This window comes from Puntigrus tetrazona, unplaced genomic scaffold, assembly GCF_018831695.1.
Source record: "Puntigrus tetrazona isolate hp1 unplaced genomic scaffold, ASM1883169v1 S000000904, whole genome shotgun sequence".
Taxonomy (NCBI): Eukaryota; Metazoa; Chordata; class Actinopteri; order Cypriniformes; family Cyprinidae; genus Puntigrus; species Puntigrus tetrazona.
The window spans coordinates 44368-65373 of NW_025048504.1; the positions used below are offsets into that span (position 1 = coordinate 44368).

At 36.0% G+C, this 21006-nt stretch overlaps 1 protein-coding gene and 1 non-coding gene across 2 annotated transcripts; both read left to right on the forward strand.

Annotated features, from left to right (window-relative positions):
• The first annotated feature begins 4362 nt into the window (after positions 1–4362).
• Positions 4363–4481, forward strand: LOC122335863. Its single transcript, XR_006249013.1, has one exon. It is a non-coding gene; the product is annotated as a 5S ribosomal RNA (ribosomal RNA).
• A 331-nt stretch (positions 4482–4812) lies between these two features.
• Positions 4813–20629, forward strand: LOC122335827. Its single transcript, XM_043233641.1, has 2 exons — positions 4813–6132; positions 20579–20629. Exon 1 carries the CDS (start codon positions 4976–4978, stop codon positions 5891–5893), a length of 918 nt encoding a protein of 305 aa, XP_043089576.1. The 5' UTR covers positions 4813–4975; the 3' UTR covers positions 5894–6132; positions 20579–20629.
• Positions 20630–21006: the final 377 nt, after the last annotated feature.

Below are 21006 nucleotides of genomic sequence, written 5' to 3' on the forward strand. Positions count from 1 at the left end.
GAAGGAAACAGGGACGCGGATGGAGAATTTGATAAAGGACAAGAGCAACAAGGACTACAATCAAAAGAAACAGACGGAGGAATGGGCAACAGAGAGGAAAGAGAAGGAATAAAAGAGAATGAAAAGAAGGAACCGACACGAGAACAGGACACTCAAGGGACAGAAATGGAAATATCGGACAGTTTTAAAAGATTTCGGATAACGTGGAGAAAGATGAACAAGAAATGAAAGATCAAAACAAAGAAACGGACACTGAAGAAGAAGCAAGGAAGGACAACATAGAAAAAGACAGAGGGGGGAAAGGACAAATAAGAAGGAGAGCACTAAAGGTAAAACCAAATGTTGGAAATGCAAGGAAAAAAATAATGATACGGGACAAAGTAAAAAGTTTTAACTTATGAAGTGTTAAGAGAGCTGGAGGGAGAAGATGGAGAGTAATGTTTTTTATGTACTTATTTTTCCTTCTTTTCATGGTTTCAAGATGTGTTGCTTTTAATGCAAGGGGACTGATGGACATGGGAAAATTTGAAAGAGTGAAAGAAAAATGTAAAGGAGAAGATGTTATTGCTCTGCAGGAAACAAACTGGAAAGATAGTGTGATGATGGACTATAAAAAGATGTGGGTAGGGGATATTTTGTATAATAATGGGGATGGAAGGCCTGGGAGAGGAGTGGCATTTTTAATGGGAAAAGGGGTTTTTAACGCAAGCAAAGTAGTGTATAAAGATAAAATGGGAAATGTATGGTTGTGGAAGTGGATTATGAGGGACGGGAACTGATTTTAGTGAATATACACGCGCCAACAGAAGAGAAAGAAAAGAAAGATTTTTTTAATGTTTTAAGGAATATTGTAAAGAAATATAAGGACATAATAATGATGGGGATTTTAACAGTTTTTAGCAAACAAGACATGGCAGAAGGAATGGTGTTTAAAACTGACACGGGAAGAAAAGAATTAAAAGCATTAATGGAAGAGAATAATATGATCGATGTGTGGAGAGAAAGAAATGAAAAGAAAAAAGAATTTTCTAGGAGGCAAATAGTGGGGCAGTTTGTGTGTGCAACAAGAATTGATTTTATTTTATGTACGAGAAATATGGAGAATTTTATAGAAAAGATTATGTATGAAGAGACAAGCTTTAGCGATCACAAGTTTTTAGATTTTAGAATGGACTGGAGTAAAGTGCAAAGAGGGCCAGGAGTATGGATTTTAAATACAGAGATTTTAAAGAATGAAGATTATGTTTTCAGTATAAAGGAGATCATTGAAAAGGAAAAGGAAATGAAATGTATAATGAGGATAAGCGAATGTGGTGGGAGAATGTGAAATATCTGGTAAAAAATTTACGATAAGATATTGCAAATTAGTTCAAAAATGTAAGAAAAACAAGGAAAGAGAGCTAAGAGCGAAATTAAATGAGGAACTGGGTAAGGCAGAAAAAGCATTCAGAAAATAAAAGAAATTGAGGGTAGACTGAAGGAAATGGAAGAGAAGAAATATGAAGGTGCAAGATTAAGTGGAGGGGGAGAAGTGGAGGGGGAGAAGTGCACAAAGTTTTTCTTTGATCTGGAGAAAAGAAGAGGAAAAGCAGAAATGATTAAAGAAATAAGGGGCAAAAATGGGAGGATAGTAGAAGAAAATGGAGAAATCTTGAAAGAAATACAATCATACTATGAAAACTTATTCTGTACGGAGGGGATAAAAGAAGGAGAAAAAGAGGAACTACTAATGCAAATAAAATCAAGAGTAGGAGAAATTGATAAAAAGAGTGTGATGATGAAGTAAAAGAAGAAGAAATAAAAGAGCAATAAGTGACTTAAACAAAAGGAAAAGTCCAGGCATAGATGGGTTGGGGAGTGAGTTTTACATTGTTTTTAAAGATTTTTTAACCGGTATTTTAAAAGAAGTATTTGATGAGATTTTTAGGAAAGATGAGATGAACCAAAGGATGGGAATGAGATTAATGAAGCTGATATATAAAAGGAAAGGAGACAAATTGGAGTTAAAAAATTATAGGCCTATAACAATGCTTAACACCGATCTGAAGATTTTATCCAAAGTTTTAGCTAACAGATTAAAAGAAGTGATTCCCAGTATAATCAAAACAAACCAAGCGTACAGCATTAAAGGAAGGGACATTGCGGATACAACAATGAGCATAAAAGACACAATAAGGTATATAACCGAAAAGAGGAAAGATGGTTTTATAATCAGTTTGGACTTTGAGAAGGCTTTTGACAGGGTAGAGCATGATTTTTTATTTGGGGTTTTAAAGCGTTTTGGTTTTGGGAGGAATTTTATTAAATGGATTAAAATTTTATATAAAGGTGCTGTAACGAGAGTAAAATGCAATGGGTTTTTAACAGACTGTTTTAATTTAACTAGATCAATTAGGCAGGGTTGCCCGTTGTCGGCACTTTTATATGCTTTAGTCGCAGAACCACTGGGATTAGCGATAAAGAAGGAGGGACAAATAAAAGGGATAGGTATAGAAGGAGGGGAGAATAATATATTTCAGTATGCTGATGATACAACGCTAATGTTAAAAGATCTGGCCAGTGTAAGGGAATCAATGAAAGTAGTACAAAAATTTTGCAGGGCATCGGGGGCTAAAGTTAATGAGGATAAAACGGTGTACATGAGATTTGGGGGGACGGAGGTTTTAACCGGGCACTTTACTTTTAGGGAAACTAATGAAATAAAGATTTTAGGTATTATAATGGGGAGGGATGAAAAGAAAGCGGAAGGAACAATGTGGGAAGAAATTTTAGGAGGGATTGAGAGAAGGTTGATCTTTTGGAAATTAATGTCATTAACTTTGAAAGGAAAGGTTTTAATTTTGAATGTTTTAATGGTTTCTAAGTTATGGCATATTTTATATGTGGCATCTATGCCGTTGTGGGTAGAAAAAAGGCTGAACAAATGTTTTTTAGATTTTTTATGGGAAGGAAAGCCGCCAAGAATAGCACATAACACTTTAATTGGAGAGGTGGGGAAGGGAGGATTGGGGTTAATGGATGTGGAACAAAGAAAGAACAGTCTGAGGGTAAAAATGATTCAAAAGTACATGGACGAAGACAACAAAGCGGCATGGAAGAGAACAATGGGGTATTTTTAAATAAATGTAGTCATTTTAATTTGGGGACCACATTTTATGGATGAAAACAAAAAATGGATGACGGATATGCTGCCAGATTTTTATAAAGAACTACTGGGGCGTGGAGCAAATTTTTAAATAATGTGCATTTTAAGCCACAAGGTCGAGAGAACATTTTAAATCAGCCTTTATTCTTAAACAACTGTATTTAAATCAAGGGAAGGAGGTATTTTTAAGAAATGGTGGGATGTGGGGATCACAAAAGTCAGAGATGTTTTATATGAATTTAAAGAAGGGTTTTTACCAGTGCGATACATTGTGGATGTGATGGAGGAGGCAAAGGAGGATTATAGCACACGAGAGATAATAAACAAATATGACATGATTAAGAATGCAATACCGCAAGAGTGGATAAAGAGAATTGAAAATATGGAAGAAGACAAGCAAGAAAAAGACGTATATGTGAGGACGGGGGAAAAACTGCATGTTTTTAATGAATGTACGGTGAAAAGGTTTTACTCTGTTTTTAGAAATGCTGTTTTTAAGAAGCCTGCTGTGAATGCATATTGGCTACAGAAATTTAACGATTTAAAAGAAGACAGTATATGGGGGAACCTAAATGGAAAATTTGTACAAACGAAATTGGAAAACTCTGAATATTTTATTAGACACAAAGTGATTTTTACAGATGTCATTTTAAACAAAATTGGAATGGAACGAAGCGCTACTTGTAAAGTTTGTAATGATAATGATGAAGGATTTTTACACCTGTTTTTATATTGTAACGAACTGGAGGATTTTAATGGTAAATGCAAAAGTTTGATTTTAAGTTTGAGAGGGGATGATAATGAAAGTTTTGAATGGAATAAGGTGGTGATGTTGGGTTTGGATAAGCAATGTAAAAACAAAAAACTTATTCAGCATCACAATTAAATTGATAAGAGTGCAATATGGGAAAGAAGGATAGTGGCAAAAAAAGAAAATATTTTATTGGATGTGTGGAATGTGTTTAAAAGGAAATTTGAAAAGTATGTTCAATGCTTGTTTTATTATTTTAAACAAGAAGAGAAAATTGGTCTGTTTTATAATGTTTTTACCAAGGAAGTTTGCAAGATTTTAATGGACTCTGGATTGGAAATGTTATTGAATGACTGTTAAAATATGTCTGTTCAAAAAAAAAAAAAAAAAAATTAAATTACCTGCCTAGGATGATGACACTTAGTGTGCCTCACCTTAAAATAGGGGTCTTTTTGCAGTAGCTCTCGCTTACGGCCATACCACCCTGTTCACGCCTGATCTCGTCTGATCTCAGAAGCTAAGCAGTGTTGGGCCTGTTTAGTACTTGGAAGGGAGACTGCCTGCGAATACCAGGTGCTGTAAGTTTTTTGGTTTTCTTCACTACTTATCTAATACACTGGCTCCAAAGTTTGACCAGCTCTTTGCTTTCCCTTACTGCTTATTTAATTCAATTGACTTTAAAGTAGCTGATCTTTAAACAGCGTTTGACTGTTTTTAACTACTTACCTAATGCTCTTATCTTTATTATACCTTTTTTTGAAGTATTTTTTGTATTTATTTCATTACTTATCTAGTATGATGGCACTTAGTGTGCATCACCTTAAAATAGTGGGCTTTTTGCAGCAACTCTCGCTTACGACCATACCACCCTGAGGGCGCTAGAGAGCACACAGGAAGTGACGTGGCAGTAGTTGGGAGAGGAAGGCTCTCCCTCATTTCTTGTTTGTCTAGTTTATTAAGGAGCTATTATATATTTGTTTTTGTTTAGTTTTTTTTTGCTTTTTCGATTTTAAACCACCTAACAGCAGCCCAGTGCTGTCTGGAAGGTGGTTTTATTCAGTTATTTTTTTCTTTCATCTATGGCGGACGGACAGATGGCTATGAACTTGGACTTGGCTGGAGAAACAGAATTGGGTAATGAACACGGAACTGGAAATAAACGACGAGATGCAAAAGATAAGGAACAAAAGAGAAACAACTCAAAGAAGGATTACCTGAAAGAAGCAACTGTGACGGTAGACATCTGTAATGTGAATGCTAGGGCGGAGGACATCATAAAAGCTGTAACGGAAAAGGTCGGCAAAGGAAATGTCTTGGCGGTAAGACCTAAACAAAATAAGGAATACGAAGTGACATTAGAGAATATCGACGATGTTGAACTGTTGGTTGAAGGTTTAATGATAAAAGAGACACTGTGCGAAGTAAAGAGGTTGCAAAACAGAGACTACGTTGTCTCATTCATGCACATGCCCGCATACATTGACAATCAGATATTTTTAGATAAACTGCAAGGGTGGGGAGTTACCCCTATTTCGGACATCAAGAGACGTGTTTATCCGGGCACAACTGTTGAAGAGGGCACACGATTTGTAAAATGTCGCTTCCCAAGGGAAGTAGTGTCTCTCCCGTACAGCACAAGGCTGGAAACAGCTGAAGGGCTTCAGTATTTTAGGGTGATGCACAGCCATCAGGTTAAAACCTGTCGGCTGTGCATGAGCCCTGAGCACGTCTTGAAAGACTGCCCAGATTTTAAGTGCTTTAAGTGTGAGGAGAGAGGACATTTTGCCAGGGATTGCAATGCGGTTAAGTGCCCGGATTGTAAAAAGGTTTTAAATAAGTGTGATTGTTGGTATGAGGATGAAGAGACTCATGTGAGTGGGCAGGTGCATGAGCGGGACAGCGTAGTCGAACAAGGCGGCGGCTTACCACAGCAAAGAGAAAATCAAGCGGCGGGCAAAGACATTATTGAGGGTTGGAGAACATATGGACAAGACTGAAGTTCAAAGCATTATTGATGAGACAGAAGAACGAGGAGGACAGACAATCACAAGACAGACAATGTAAAATCACGGAGGAACAAAAAGACCAGCATGCACAAGCGAAAAGAATTTTGGCACCGATCCACATTACTAGGGACTTTGAGGATATTTCGGATGCAGATGAGGATGTTAAAGACGACACAGAAGAAATGGTAGTAGGAACATCAAAAATAAGCATAAGAAAACGTCAAATCAAGGTAAAACCCAGTTTAGATGGGGTAAAGAAAAGAAATGCTAACAAAGACTTTTTAAAGAATCGATTTGAACTGTTAAAGGGTTTGGATGACAAGCTAACGACATTGGTTTTATGAACGTTTATATTTATTCATTTTTTATGGTTTTAAGTCTGGCTACATTTAATGCCAGAGGGCTTAGATTTTAACAAGTTTGAAAAGGTGAAAGATGTTTAAAAATGTAGATGTAATAGTATTGCAAGAAACAAACTGGAGAGAAAAGCACAAATGTGAAATAAGCAAAAGATGGGATGGTGATATATTATGCAGCAATGAGGATAAAAGATATGGCAGAGGGGTGGCCTTTTTAATAAGAAGAAACACGAATGTGGTTTACAAAGTTGTTTACAAAGATGTAGGGAAATGTTTGGCAATAGAAATGGAACATGATGACAAAGTAATTGTGGTAAATGTCCATGCGCCTGTTGAAGAGAAGGAAAAGAGGAATTTTTTTAAGGATCTAAGGATATTTTTAATGAAATATAAGTATGCTATTGTATTGGGGGATTTTAATACTGTTTTAAGCAAGTTAGATATGGCTGACGGAATGGTTTTTAAAACCGATACAGGAAGGAAGGAATTGAATTTGTTGATGAAAAACAATAATATGGTAGATGTGTGGAGAGAGAGAAATGGGAAAAGACAATATTCTAGAAGGCAAATGGTAGGGAATTTTATGTGCCAAACGAGAATTGATTTTATTTTGTGTTCAAGAAATGTAGAGGGTTTTATTGAAGATATGAGGAAACAAGTTTAAGTGACCATAAGCCACTATTTATGAAAGTGGACTGGAGCACGATTAAAAGGGGGCCAGGTGTTTGGGTTTTAAATGCTGAGGTTTTAAAGAGACCGCTATGTCCAAGACAAAAGAATTGATAGAAAAAGAAAAACAGAAATGTATGTGGAAGATAAAAGGATATGGTGGGAAAACGTTACGTTTCTAATTAAAAGAAAAATTAAAATTTAAATCGGTGGAGAGATGTAAAAGGTACACAGAAATAAAAACACGAGAGAACTTAGAAAGGGAGCTTAATCAGAATAATGAGAAGAATGTGTCAAAAATAAAAGATCTGGAAGATAAACTTAAAGTTTTAGAATAGAATAAAATATGAAGGTGCAAGTTTAAGAAGTAAAGCTAGATATATAGTGGAAGGAGAGAAATGTACAAAATGTTTCTTTAATCTTGAAAAGAGGAAGGGGAAAGCTGAAATGATAACCGCTATTAAAAATGAGTATGGAGAAGAAATAAAGGATAACAAAGAAATACTAGAAGAGATAAAAATGTATTATGAGAAACTTTTTACAACTGAAGGGGTGCAAGATGAATGTGAAGAATTGTTCAACAATTGAAACAAAAGTTGAAAAGGAAGACAAAGAAGCTTGCGATATGGAAATAAATGAAGGAGAAATAGAAAGAGCCATAAACGAATTGAACAGGAATAAGTCCAGGAATTGATGGTCTAGGCAATGAATTTTATATTGTTTTCAAGGGTATTTTAATTGGCATTTTTAAGGAAGTGTATGAAGACATTTTTAATAAGGGACAAATGAATTTAAGAATGAGTATGGGTTTAATGAAAATTATTTATAAGAAGGAGATAAAAAAGAATTGAAAAATTACAGACCTTTGACGATGTTGAACACTGACTTAATTTTATCTAAGGTTTTAGCTAATAGACTAAAGGAGGTGATGCCAAAAATTATCAAGACAAAATCAAGCATATGGAGTGAAAGGCAGAGATATATCAGATACTACAATTAGTATTAGGGACACAATAAGTTATATAAAGGACAAAAATCTGGAAGGTTACATTGTAAATCTTGATTTCGAAAAAGCCTTTGACCGAGTGGAGCATCAGTTTTTATTTGGGATTTTAAAGAGTTTTGGCTTCGGGGAAAATTTTATCAGATGGATTAAGATTTTATACAAAGGAGTGGTGACGAGGATTAAATGCAATGGTTTTTTAACTAAATGTTTTAAGCTCACAAGATCTGTAAGGCAGGGATGTCCCCTTTCAGCGCTTTTATATTCCTTGGTGGCAGAGCCTCTGGGCTTAGCAGTAAGAGGAGAGAAGAATGTGAGAGGTATCAATATTGAAGGAGGTAGATCAGATTTTCCAATATGCAGATGACACAACGTTAATAGTAAGAGACATACATAGTGTTAAGGTGGCTATAGACGTAGTTCAGGAATTCTGTAATAAATCCGGGGGGAAAATAAATGAGGATAAAACAATGTACATGAGATTTGGCGGAGCCCCAGCCTTAACAGACACTTTTAACTTTAAAGAAGTTAAGGAAATGAAGATTTTAGGAGTTAGGATGGGAGAGGATGACAAGAAAACAAACGAGATCATGTGGGAAGGAATTTTAGGAGATATTGAAAGAAGGATGAACTGGTGGAAAACAAGAAATCTGTGCTTGCGCTTGGGTGAATATAAGGAGTGTAAAAATAGCAAAACCATTAACCTTCTTGTCATGCTAATGAAAGGAGCAATATGGGAGAGAAGGGTGGTGGCAAAAAGAGAGAAATCTGTCTTGGATATTGAAAGAATATTGAAGAAAAAAGCTGAAAACTATCTGAAATATTTGTATTGTTACTACAAGTACTTGGGAAAACTCAATGACTTTTACCACATTTTTACTTATGATGTATATAAGATCTTTGAAGAATTTGACTGGAAGATGCCTGATGACGACGGTTGATTTTATGTATGTTTTAAAAGAGTCCAGTTTGAATCTATGTTGGAACCTATGTACGTATGTTGATTTTATGTTTAATTTTACAAAGGTGTACTCCCCCCATGTAAAAGGGTTTCCCCCTTCAGGTGGTTTATTGTAGTTTATCGTTTGTACTTTGTGTAAAAAAATAATAAAAAAAAAAAAAAAAAAAAAAATCACGCCTGATCTCAGAAGATAAGCAGTGTTGGGCCTAGTTAGTACTTGGATGGGAGACTGCCTAGGAATACCAGGTGCTGTAAGTTTTTTGGTTTTCTTCACTACTTATCTAATACACTGGCTCCAAAGTTTGACCACCTCTTTGCTTTCCCTTACTGCTTATTTAATTCAATTGACTTTAAAGTAGCTGATCTTTAAACAGCGTTTGGCTGTTTTGAACTAATTAACTAATGCTCTTATATTTAAAATAGGGGGATTTTTGCAGCAGCTCTCGCTTACGGCCATACCACCCTGTTGGCGCTAGAGAGCACACAGGAAGTTGTTGGTTGCAGTAAGGAGAGGAAGGCTCTCCTCCATTTTGTGTTAATTTTTTGTGTTTGTATCTTGCTTTTTTTAGTTTAAGTTAGTTTTTTGTTTGATTTTTTTCAAGTTATAAAATCACCCAACAGCAGCTTTTTTGCTTGCTGGAGGGTGGTTACGCCTTTTTATTTTTTCTTCTTTTTTTCAATGGACGGATTAACGGCAAACGACACTGGACTGGCACGAGGAAGAAGCATGGGAAATGATACTGGACTGGCACGAGGAAGAGGCATGGCAAACGACACTGGAACGAGAGGAGGAACAAGCACAGCAAACGACACTGAACTGGATAAGCGACTACGAGTTGGAAATAGAGTGGAGCAAAACATGAAGAACAGGGTCAACGAAAGGAAATATTTAAAGGAGGCTACGGTGATTGTGATTGTGGAAAATGTGAACGATGTGACAGCGGTGGATATTAAAGCAGTGACGGACAAATGTGGAAATGGGACAATTCTGGCGCTAAGACCAAGGCAAGGGAAAGAATTTGAACTAGCGATGGAAAAGGAGGAAATATGAGAGTATTTTACTGATGGACTCTTAAATCAAAAGGAGTGAACTGTGAGGTTAAAAGACTGCAAAATAGAGATTATGTTGTTTCCTTCATGCACCTGCCCGTCTACCTCGATGATAAGGAAATTATGGGAAAATTGGAGTCATGGGGAGTTAATCCCATCTCAAAAATTAAAAGAAGATGCTACCTGGGCACTGACGTCGAAGATGGTACAAGGTTCCTAAAAGTAAGGTTCCCCAAGGAGGTGGCATCGTTGCCCTACAGCACCAAGATTGAAACAGCAGAAGGGCCTCAGTACTTTCGGGTGATGCACAGTCACCAGGTGAAAACCTGTCGGCTGTGCATGAGCCCGGATCACGTGGTAAAGGACTGTCCAGAGTTCAGGTGCTACAAATGTGACGGTAGAGGCCACCTCGCAAGGGACTGTAATGCTGTTAAGTGCCCAGAGTGTCAAATTTTAAATAATTGCGAGTATGGGATAGAGGGAGAGGAAGGAGGTATGAAACATCGGGTGGACGGACAGGTGCATGAAGGAGATACAGAAATGGATCAAGAGGGAGAAATTGGAGAAATGGAGGTGAGCCAAACTACAAAAAATAATGACATTAAAGAAGGAAAGGACAAAGGAAAAAAAACGTGTCAAAAGGAAGAGAAAGGGATAAAGATGGACAGGACTGCAGGCCAAGAAAGTGTACCGGACAGAGCAGAACAAAAGGACAACGAACAGAATATGGAAATGGATAAAGGAATGGAAGAGGAAAATTCAGCGAAATCAAGTAAAAGGAGAAGATCAATAAAGGTAATGCCAAACATTGAAGAAGCTAAAAAAAGACTGGTTAAAAAACAAAATGTGGATAAAAATGAGGCGGTAAAGGACTTAAAGGAGATGGAATGAAGAAATGGTTGTCATGAATGTCATTTTAAGAACTGTCTTTTGGGTTATGGTTTTAAGAATGGTTGCTTTTAATGCTAGAGGGTTAGTGGATATAAGAAAATTTGAAAATGTCAAGGAGATGTGTAAAAATGAGGATGTGGGGGGGCATGGTTATGACCTCGAGCTAAGCACATTTTTCGTTTAAATTCCTAAAAATCACCCATTTTATTTACCGAAACAACTTTAATTTCACTGAGTTGCCGTCCATGAGTAAGTAATTAACAGGATGCCGTCGAAGAAAGGCAAAATTAAGAGTAAATCGCCCTCTCCTCAAGTCACGGAGCACGATGATGAGGGGGATGTTAGCAGTGATGCTAGTTCTTCAGGTACTGTATGCAGCATCCCTCAAAGTGATACAAATCTGGATGTAATTCAAAAACTAGACTTAATGAGAAGTGACTTTTTCACTAAGCTGGACGGTGTTCTAAATGCGATTCAAGATGTAAAGAGAGACGTAAAAGACTTCTCCGGGTGCATTGTTATGGCCGAAGAGCGCATCAGCAATGTAGAGGAGGTGGTTAACTCTGAAAAGAACAAATTGGAAGAAGTGACTAAGCGTATAGCTTTTCTCACACGAAAGCTTGATGATCTCGAAAATCGTTCACGGCGATCGAACCTCAGATTGGTTAATCTTCCCGAAAAGGTGGAAAATCCAGATGCAATCGCCTTTCTGGGAAAATGGCTGAATGAAACTCTGGGTCCCGAAACTTTTCCCTCACCTCCCATCATAGAGGGAGCACACAGGATACCAGGTAGGCCACAAGCCAACCGTTCAACACCAAGAGTGCGGATCATGAAGTTTCTGAACTTTCAGGACATGGTTCGAGTGATGCGCGCGGCCAGAGCGAAAGGCAAAGTGATCGGGAGGTCAAGTTTTTTCCAGACTTATCCGCCGAGATTCTACGACAGAGGAAGCACTTTGATGTGGTTAAACAGCGATTGAGATCACTGAACATCAGATACGGAATAGTTTACCCAGCTAAACTACGTATTACAGTTGATGGACAGACCCATGAGTTCGAGGACCCGTCGGATGTGGAAACATTTCTTCATGGAAAACAAAACAGAGGTGCCATGTAACCATCTCTGGTACTCAGTAAGCGACATATGACTATATCCAATTCGGAAAAACTGACTTTCATTCCTGATGTTTCGTTGCCCTGTTCGGTATACGGCTTGGTTACAGTTTTAGTTAGCGTTACACATTATTTCATTCGATAGGCTATATGCATTGGGAATGCTAGCTACTAACTGGTCTGTTACAGACCAGATAATCAGGATAATCGATGGTGATTTAATATTTCAGACAAACTTGTGTGTAATCTGTATATTCAAAAACTGATTCCTATTATTATTATTTTTTTTGGGTGAAGGGATATTCAATCGTATGACCTATTTTGACGTTCTACCAGGAGTTTCACTTAATTTCCATTTTTTTTCTAGATTTTATATTATTTATCTAAGTGTTTGGCTTTAACTGCTCCTTTTTGATAATGGATCAGTGCTGGTTCGTAACTTTATCCCAAGGTGATAAAGTGGGGAGGGGGAGGGAATGGGCTGTCCTGTTCGGGATGACAGCCATTTCAATTTGTTTGAGGCAGGTTTTTGAAGTTTTGTTTTTGTCCTTTTTTGTGTTATTTTGTGTGTATACTTTGTGGTCAACTTCCATATCGAAATATAATTTGGTTTACATAGGTATATATTTAATGCTGTTCAACTAATTTCAAGTTAAGAACAATCCCACAAGTTAAGCTTAAATTGACCTCTTGGAATGTAAGGGGTATGATCAAACTAAATTAAGCTAAAACAAGTTATGACAAGGATTAAACAGATGGAATCTTCAATAGTATTTTTACAGGAGACTCATCTTCTAAAAGAGGAACTAGTGAGAGTACGAAGAAGATGGCCAGGCCAAGTCTTGGCTTCCTGTTACTCATCTCATGCCAGGGGTGTTATGTTGTTAATCCATAAGACTATCCCCTTCTTAGTTAATAAAGCTATCACAGATAACGCTGGTAGATATTTGATAGTGCAGGGTACATATGAGTAAAGCTTTTAATCTGATTAATATCTATGGCCCGAACGACGATAACCCAAAGTTTTTTAAAAATCTTTTCATATTGATAGCCTCTCTTCCGGGAGTAGTTATTATAGCAGGTGACTTTAATTGCACTTTGGACCCGCTGCTGGACCGTTCCTCTGGCTTGGATAGCTCCCACTCTCAAAGTCGGAAAAAAATTCAATTTATAAAAGATTTGAACCTTTGTGAACCCTGGAGAATACTAAATCCATTAAAAAAGGAATATTCATGTTTTTCATCAATGTCTAAAACTTCCTCACGAATAGATTATTTTTTAATTTCATTCTCTATTTTTTCTAATATAAATAGCTGTGTATATGATAGTGCAGTTTTGTCAGATCATTCTCCAACCTCATTACTTTATATAGACTCAAAATTAACTAAAGGTTCCTCTAGATGGCGCTTACATTCTAATTGGCTGCAGAATCCTGACTTCATTGAATTTGTGGGAAAACAAATAGACCTGTATTTTGCAATAAATACAAAGACTTCAGCTACTACTAGATGGGAAGCCTTTAAGGCATTTATTAGGGGCCAAATGATTAGTTATACCAGTTTTAAATCCAAAAAATTCAAACAAAGAATGCTTAGTTTAGATGCAGAAATCAGAGGCTTGGAGGAAATGATGAACACGGATAAAACCCAGTGTAATAGACAAAAATTATTAGCCCTCAAAGCAGAATATGAGGAACTTTCCACCTTAAAAGCTGGAAATAGTATATTACGATTGAGACAGACTTATTACGATCAGGGCGATAAACCTAGCAAGCTGTTAGCCTGGCAGCTTAAATTAACCTCAGAAAAATCTATTAATGAAATTCGGGATGGAAAAGGAGAACTCACGTCTGACCCAGGCGAGATCAATAATACTTTTGTTTCATTCTATAAATCGTTGTATCAATCCGAATTTCCTCCAGGCCCTTCTGATCAAAATAATTTCTTAGATAAACTAGACATTCCCATTATCTCAGAAGAGACGAGATCTGATCTTGATAGTGAGCTGGAGTTGGAGGAGATTACTAATGCTATTAATAATATGAGGGGTGGTAAAGCAGCGGGTCTCGATGGGATTCCAATCGATATCTATAAGGAGTTTAAGGAGAAATTAATATCTCCATTATTAGATATGCATGTTGAAGCATTTGAACAAGGCTTTCTTCCCCCCCTCATTAAGAAGTGCTATGATCACACTTATTCTAAAACCAGAAAAATCACCTGTGGATTATAGACCAATTTCACTTTTAAATTCTGATGCCAAAATCATCGCTAAAGCATTGGCAATGCGACTTCTACCTAATGTTCTACCTAATGTGATACATATAGATCAAAATGGCTTTGTTAAAAATCGGCAAGGGTTCCATAATGTTAGGAGGGTCTTTAATATAGTACATGCGGGAAATGAAAACCGTGACATGGCTATTCTTTCACTCGATGCCGAAAAGGCATTTGATCGTCTTGAATGGCCTTATTTAAAGGAAGTGTTAATCCGTTTTGGATTTGGTGATTATTTCCGTAGATGGATTGAAATTCTGCGCCCGTTGACAGATCACCAGATCCTGATGCACACACACACACGCACACACTAAGTCATTTACACTATCTGACACAGCTGCGTTTAAAATTGAACTGGAGGTTAAGTGCTGGGCGTCCGGTCAGAGGAGAACTGACCCCAACTGAGTCTGGTTTCTCCCAAGGTTTTTTTTTCTCCATTCTGTATGCAATGGGTTTTGTTTCCTTGCCGCTGTCGCCTCTGGCTTGCTTGGTTGGGGACACTTAACTTCTAGTGACTATCGTTGAATTGACTACAGAGACCGTCTCTGCATTTAATAAGAAATTGGTCACTCTCGTCATTATACATCCCTGTCATTATACTGTACAGTGCTTTGATGCAACCTGTGTTGTTAAAAGCGCTATATAAATAAAAATGATTGATTGATTGAAATTCTTTTAGTTGACTCCTGTGCAGAGGTGCTTACTAATAATTTAATTTCACCTTCATTTGAAATTAGCCGTGGTTCTAGGCAGGGCTCACCACTTTCACCACTACTATTTGTTTTAGCGATGGAGCCCTTGGCAATTTCAATAAGGTCACATCCTTCCATTTAGGGTATTTATACTGAAGCTATTGAACATCGAATCGCATTATATGCGGATGATGCCATTGTATTTTTATCAGAATTGGAAAAATCTATCCCATCCCTATTAGACCTTATAGGCCAGTTTGGTAAATTTCCGGGGTTTAAAGTTAATAAAGACAAGTCATCAATCATGTTTCTTAATGAACAAGATAGGCTACACCCTAAAGTGTCCCACCCATTTGTAAATGCTATATATGGCTTTAAGTATCTTGGAGTTAAAATAACACCTAAAATAAGCCTTCTTAGCTCAGCTAATTATGAACCTTTGCTAGCCAAGGCAGTTGAAGAAACAACGAGATGGATGTCACTCCCTCTATCTTTGATGGGTAGAATAAACATTAAGATGAATATTTTACCAAAAAGTTTTTATATATCTTTCAGTCAATTCCACTTCCTCCTCCTCCTGCATTTTTTGTAAGAATAAGAAAGCTCCTTTCTAATTTTATTTGGAATAACAGGAAGCCAAAATTAAGACTTTCTCTACTATATTTGCCCTATGAGAGGGGGGGGGCTCCAACTACCAAATTTCCTATGGTATTATTGGGCTGCTCAACTGAGAGCTGCAATGTACTGGTTTTCTAAGGACACAAATTTACCATGGGTGCAGGTAGAAGAGTTGGCTGCAAAAGGCCTGTCACTTGCTAGCTTGTTGTATTCAGCACCACTTAGAGTTAAAAAAAAAAAAAACAGGCAACCCATTTGTAAAAAATACTATTACAATTTGGTATGAAGCCCATTAATATCTGGGAGACCTTCCAGTACTTTCCTGCTTCTCTCCTATTTGGGGTAATGACTATTTTGGTCCAGGCAAAAGGGATTTGGGGTTTAAATTGCCACACCCTTATTCATCCACAATGTTGTCAAATTTATATGAAGATGATCTCTTATTATCTTTTAATAATCTTGTAACAAAATTCCATATTCCTCAGAAACACTTTTTCAAATATCTGCAAATTAGAAGTTTTATTTTTTCTCATTTAAAAAAAATCCTGTCAAACGTCCTCCATTGTCAGAATTGGAAACTGTTGCATTGCATGATTGTAATAATAAAGGGCGGATTATTCAGCTATATGACATTAAAAGAAAAATGTAAAGAAAGTTCTGAAACTAAAAGACAGGCATGGATGCAGGACATGAATTTGGAGATCTCACAGGATGACTGGGATACAATTTGCCTAAATTCACAAACAAAAACATTGAACACGAGATTGAGAGTCTTACAGTACAACTGGGTAATGAGAACTTATATAACCCCTGTAAAATGAAATAAATTTAACCCTAATATCCCAGATCTCTGTTTTAAATGCAATAAATATCCTGGTACATTTTTTCACTGTGTATGGGAATGTGAGGAGATACAGAAGTTTTGGGTTGGGGTAACTCAATATATTTCTCAATTTACTTCCTCTAAAATCCCTTTATGTCCTTTACTATGTATATTGAATCTGTATGAAGATACCTGCTCCTTGTCACTAAAAGAGCAAAAACCTGTTGATATGCGTTTACTTCATAATAAGGCAATAGAGCGTCTGGCCTGGAAAAACACTAATTGCCCTTCTCTTGGTCTATGGCTGAAAAATTTAATTTCTTGTCTAGCTCTGGAGAAACGTACCTATATAATGTGGAAGAAATTGTCTGAATTTTCTGCTATCTGGGAGGTATTTTTGTTTTTTATTAAAAATGGAAATATTGAAGAAGCATTAGATATGTGAAGTTTTGGACTGTATATATGTGTTTATTAATATTTATTTTATTTTTTTATTTTTTTTATTTTTGTTAGCTTGTTTGTGTTTTTGTTTAATTGTATTTCCTGCCCGGGGGTTAAACTCTGAAAAAGTCAATAAAAATGTTATACAAAAAAAAAATGAGGATGTGATTATGTTGCAAGAAACTAACTGGAAAGAAGTACATAAGTGAAGTAAGGAAAATATGTAATGGGAAGATTTTGTATAATAATGGTGATGATAGAACTGGAAGAGGAGTTGCAGTACTAATAAGAGAAAGCAGTGATGTAACATGTAATGTTTATAACGATGGAGTTGGAAAATGTATGGTGTTTGAAATGGAACATGAAGATAGGGAAACACTTGTTATAAATATACATGCACCAACAAAAGATACAGAGAAGAGGGAGTATTACAATGTTTTACGAAAGTTTATAATGAAATAAGGAAATTATTATTATGGGGGATTTTAATGTGTTTAGTAAACTGGATATGGCTGAGGGAATGACTTTTAAGAAAGATACAGGACGAAAAGAGTTAAAATTGTTGATGGAGGAAAATAACTTGATGTATGGAGGGAAAGGAATGAAAAGAAAAAGGAATTTAAGACGACAAATAGTGGGTAATTTTATGTGTAAAACAAGAATTGATTTCATTTTATGTACAAGAAATATAGAACGGTTTTTAGGGAAAATAAGGTATAAAGAAACAACTTTAAGTGATCATAAACCTATTTTTATGCAAATAGATTGGAACGTAATGAAAAGAGGTCCGGGAGTATGGGTTTTAAATACTGAGATTCTAAAAAAAAAAAAATCAAGATTATGTTTTAAGTGTACAAGAGATCATTTTAAAGGAAAAAGAAGACTGAATGTATAGAGAAGAAAAGAATTTGGTGGGAAAATGTGAAACATGAAATCAGAAAGTTTACAATAAAATACTGTGGGTTGGTGCAGAGATGTAAAAAGAGAAAGGAAAGAGAAATAAGAGAACAATTAGAAAAGGAAATGCATAAGAATGAAAAAGATTTGCAAAAAATTCAAGGAAATGGAAGAAGAATGTAAAGAAATAGAAGAAAATAAATATAAAGGGGCAAGATTAAGAAGCAAAGCAAAGTACACAGTGGAAGGAGAGAAATGTACAAAGTTTTTCTTTGACTTAGAAAGAAGGGGAGTGGCGCAGACAATCAAGGAACTAAAAAATGAAAATGGGGATATGGTGGAAACAAATGAGGGGATTTTAAAAGCCATAAAAGAATATTATGAGAAGAAGTTATTTAAGGCAGAAGGAGTAAATGATAAAGATAAACAAGTTACTAAAGAAAATTAAGACAAAAGTCGGGGAGGAGGATAAAAAAAAAAAGAGTGTGAGCCGATCACAATGCTGAATACAGATCTGAAAATTAACAAAAGTTTTAGCCAACAGACTGAAAGTAGTAATGCCATCTATAATTGAAAAATCAAGTGTATGGAGTCAAAGGGAAAGATATAGCGGACACAACGATAAGCATAAGGGACAGAATAAGGTATATGAAGGAAAAAAACAAAGGGTATGTAATCAGTTTGGATTTCAAAAAAGCTTTTGACAGAGTGGAACATGAATATTTATTTGGAATTTTAAGAGCGTACGGGTTTGGTGAAAATTTCGTCAAGTGGATTACGATTTTATATAGGGGAGCAATAACAAGAATAAAATGTAATGGTTTTTTAACAATGTTTTAAAATTACTAGATCAATAAGGCAAGGATGTCCATTATCAGCGCTTTTATATTCACTAGTAGCAGAACCACTAGGATTAGCAGTAAAAACAGAGGAAGACATAAGAGGAATAAGCATTGAAGGAAGTGGGGGAAATAAAAATATTTCAATATGCAGATGATACAACCATAATTGTTAAGGATATAGAGAGTGTTAAAAAAAGTAATGGAAGTGGTACAGATATTTTGTAGGGGATCAGGAGGCAAGATAAATGAAGAGAAAACGGTATATATGAGATTTGGAGGAATGGTTGGTGTAACGGATTGTTTTAATTTTAAAGAAACGGAAGAAGTAAAGATTTTAGGTGTTTTAATGGGAAAAAACGAAAAAAAATGTTAAAGTAGTAATGTGGGAAGAAATACTAGGAGGAATTGAAAGAAGGCTAATTTTTTGGAAATTGAGAACGTTAAGTTTAAAAGGAGAAGTTTTAATTTTAAATGTGCTAATGGTGTCAAAGTTGTGGTATGTTTTGTTTGTGACTGCAATGCCAATGTGGGTGGAAAAAAATTTATGGAAAAAAATTTAAAAAAAAAGATTTTTTATGGAATGGCAAACCGCCAAGAATTTCATATAGTACATTAATAGGAGAGGCAGGGAAGGGAGGGATGGGATTAATTGATGTGGAACAAAGAAAAAATAGCTTAAGAGTGAAAATAATAAAAAAATATCTAGATGAGGGAAACAAAGCAGCATGGAAAAAGACAATGGAATATTTTTTAAACAAATGTGGCAATTTTAATTTGGGAGACAATATTCTATGGATGAAAACTAAAAAATGGATGACGGACATGCTGCCAGATTTTTATAAAGAACTACTGGGGGCGTGGAGCAAATTTTTAAATAATGTGCATTTTAAGCCACAAGGTCGAGAGAACATTTTAAATCAGCCTTTATTCTTAAACAACTGTATTTTAAATCAAGGGAAGGAGGTATTTTTTAAGAAATGGTGGGATGTGGGGATCACAAAAGTCAGAGATGTTTTATATGAATTTAAAGAAGGGTTTTTACCAGTGTGATGCATTGTGGATGTGATGGAGGAGGCAAAGGAGGATTATAGCACACGAGAGATAATAAACAAATATGATGTGATTAAGAATGCAATACCTCAAGAGTGGATAAAGAGAATTGAAAATATGGAAGAAGACAAGCAAGAAAAAGACGTGTATGTGAGGACGGGGGAAAAACTGCATGTTTTTAATGAATGTACGGTGAAAAGGTTTTTAGAAATGCTGTTTTTAAGAAACCTGCTGTGAATGCATATTGGCTACAGAAATTTAACGATTTAAAAGACAGTATATCAATCAATCAATCATTTTTATTTATATAGCGCTTTTAACAACACAGGTTGCATCAAAGCACTGTACAGTATAATGACTTGGATGTATAATGACTTGGATGTATAATGACGAGAGTGACCAATTTCTTATTAAATGCAGAGACGGTCTCTGTAGTCAATTCAACGATAATCACTAGAAGTTAAGACACTCTATATGGGGGAACATAAATGGAAAATTTGTACAAACGAAATTGGAAAACTCTGAATATTTTATTAGACACAGTGATTTTTACAGATGTCATTTTAAACAAAATTGGAATGGAACGAAGCGCTACTTGTAAAGTTTGTAATGATAATGATGAAGGATTTTTACACCTGTTTTTATATTGTAATGAACTGGAGGATTTTAATGGTAAATGCAAAAGTTTGATTTTAAGTTTGAGAGGGGATGATAATGAAAGTATTGAATGGAATAAGGTGGTAATGTTGGGTTTGGATAAGCAATGTAAAAACTAAAAACGTATCAATTTAATTGTGATGCTGATTAAGAGTGCAATATGGGAAAGAAGGATAGTGGCAAAAAAAGAAAATTTTATTGGATGTGTGGAATGTGTTTAAAAGGAAATTTGAAAAGTATGTTCAATGCTTGTTTTATTATTTTAAACAAGAAGAGAAAATTGGTCTGTTTTATAATGTTTCCTTTTCTTTTTTCAATGGACGGATTAACAGCAAACGACACTGGACTGGCACGAGGAACAAGCATGGCAAACGATTCTGGACTGGCACGAGGAACAAGCATGGGAAACGATACTGGACTGGCACGAGGAACAAGCATGGCAAACGACACTGGACTGGCACGAGGAAGAGGCACGGCAAACGACACTGGACTGGATGGTGAGACACGTATGACAAACGACACTGGACTGGATTACCGACAACGAGAAGAACACGGAAAAAATCTAGACGCAAGAGACAAGTTTGGCAGAAGAAGATATTTAAAGGAGGCGACTGTGATTGTGAATGTGGAGAATGTAAGTGAGGTGAGAGCTGTGGATATTATAAAAGCGGTGACAGAAAAGAATATGAACTGACAATGGAAAAGGAAGACGCACGTGAGGAATTGACTGATGGACTTTTAATAAAAGGAGTGAACTGCA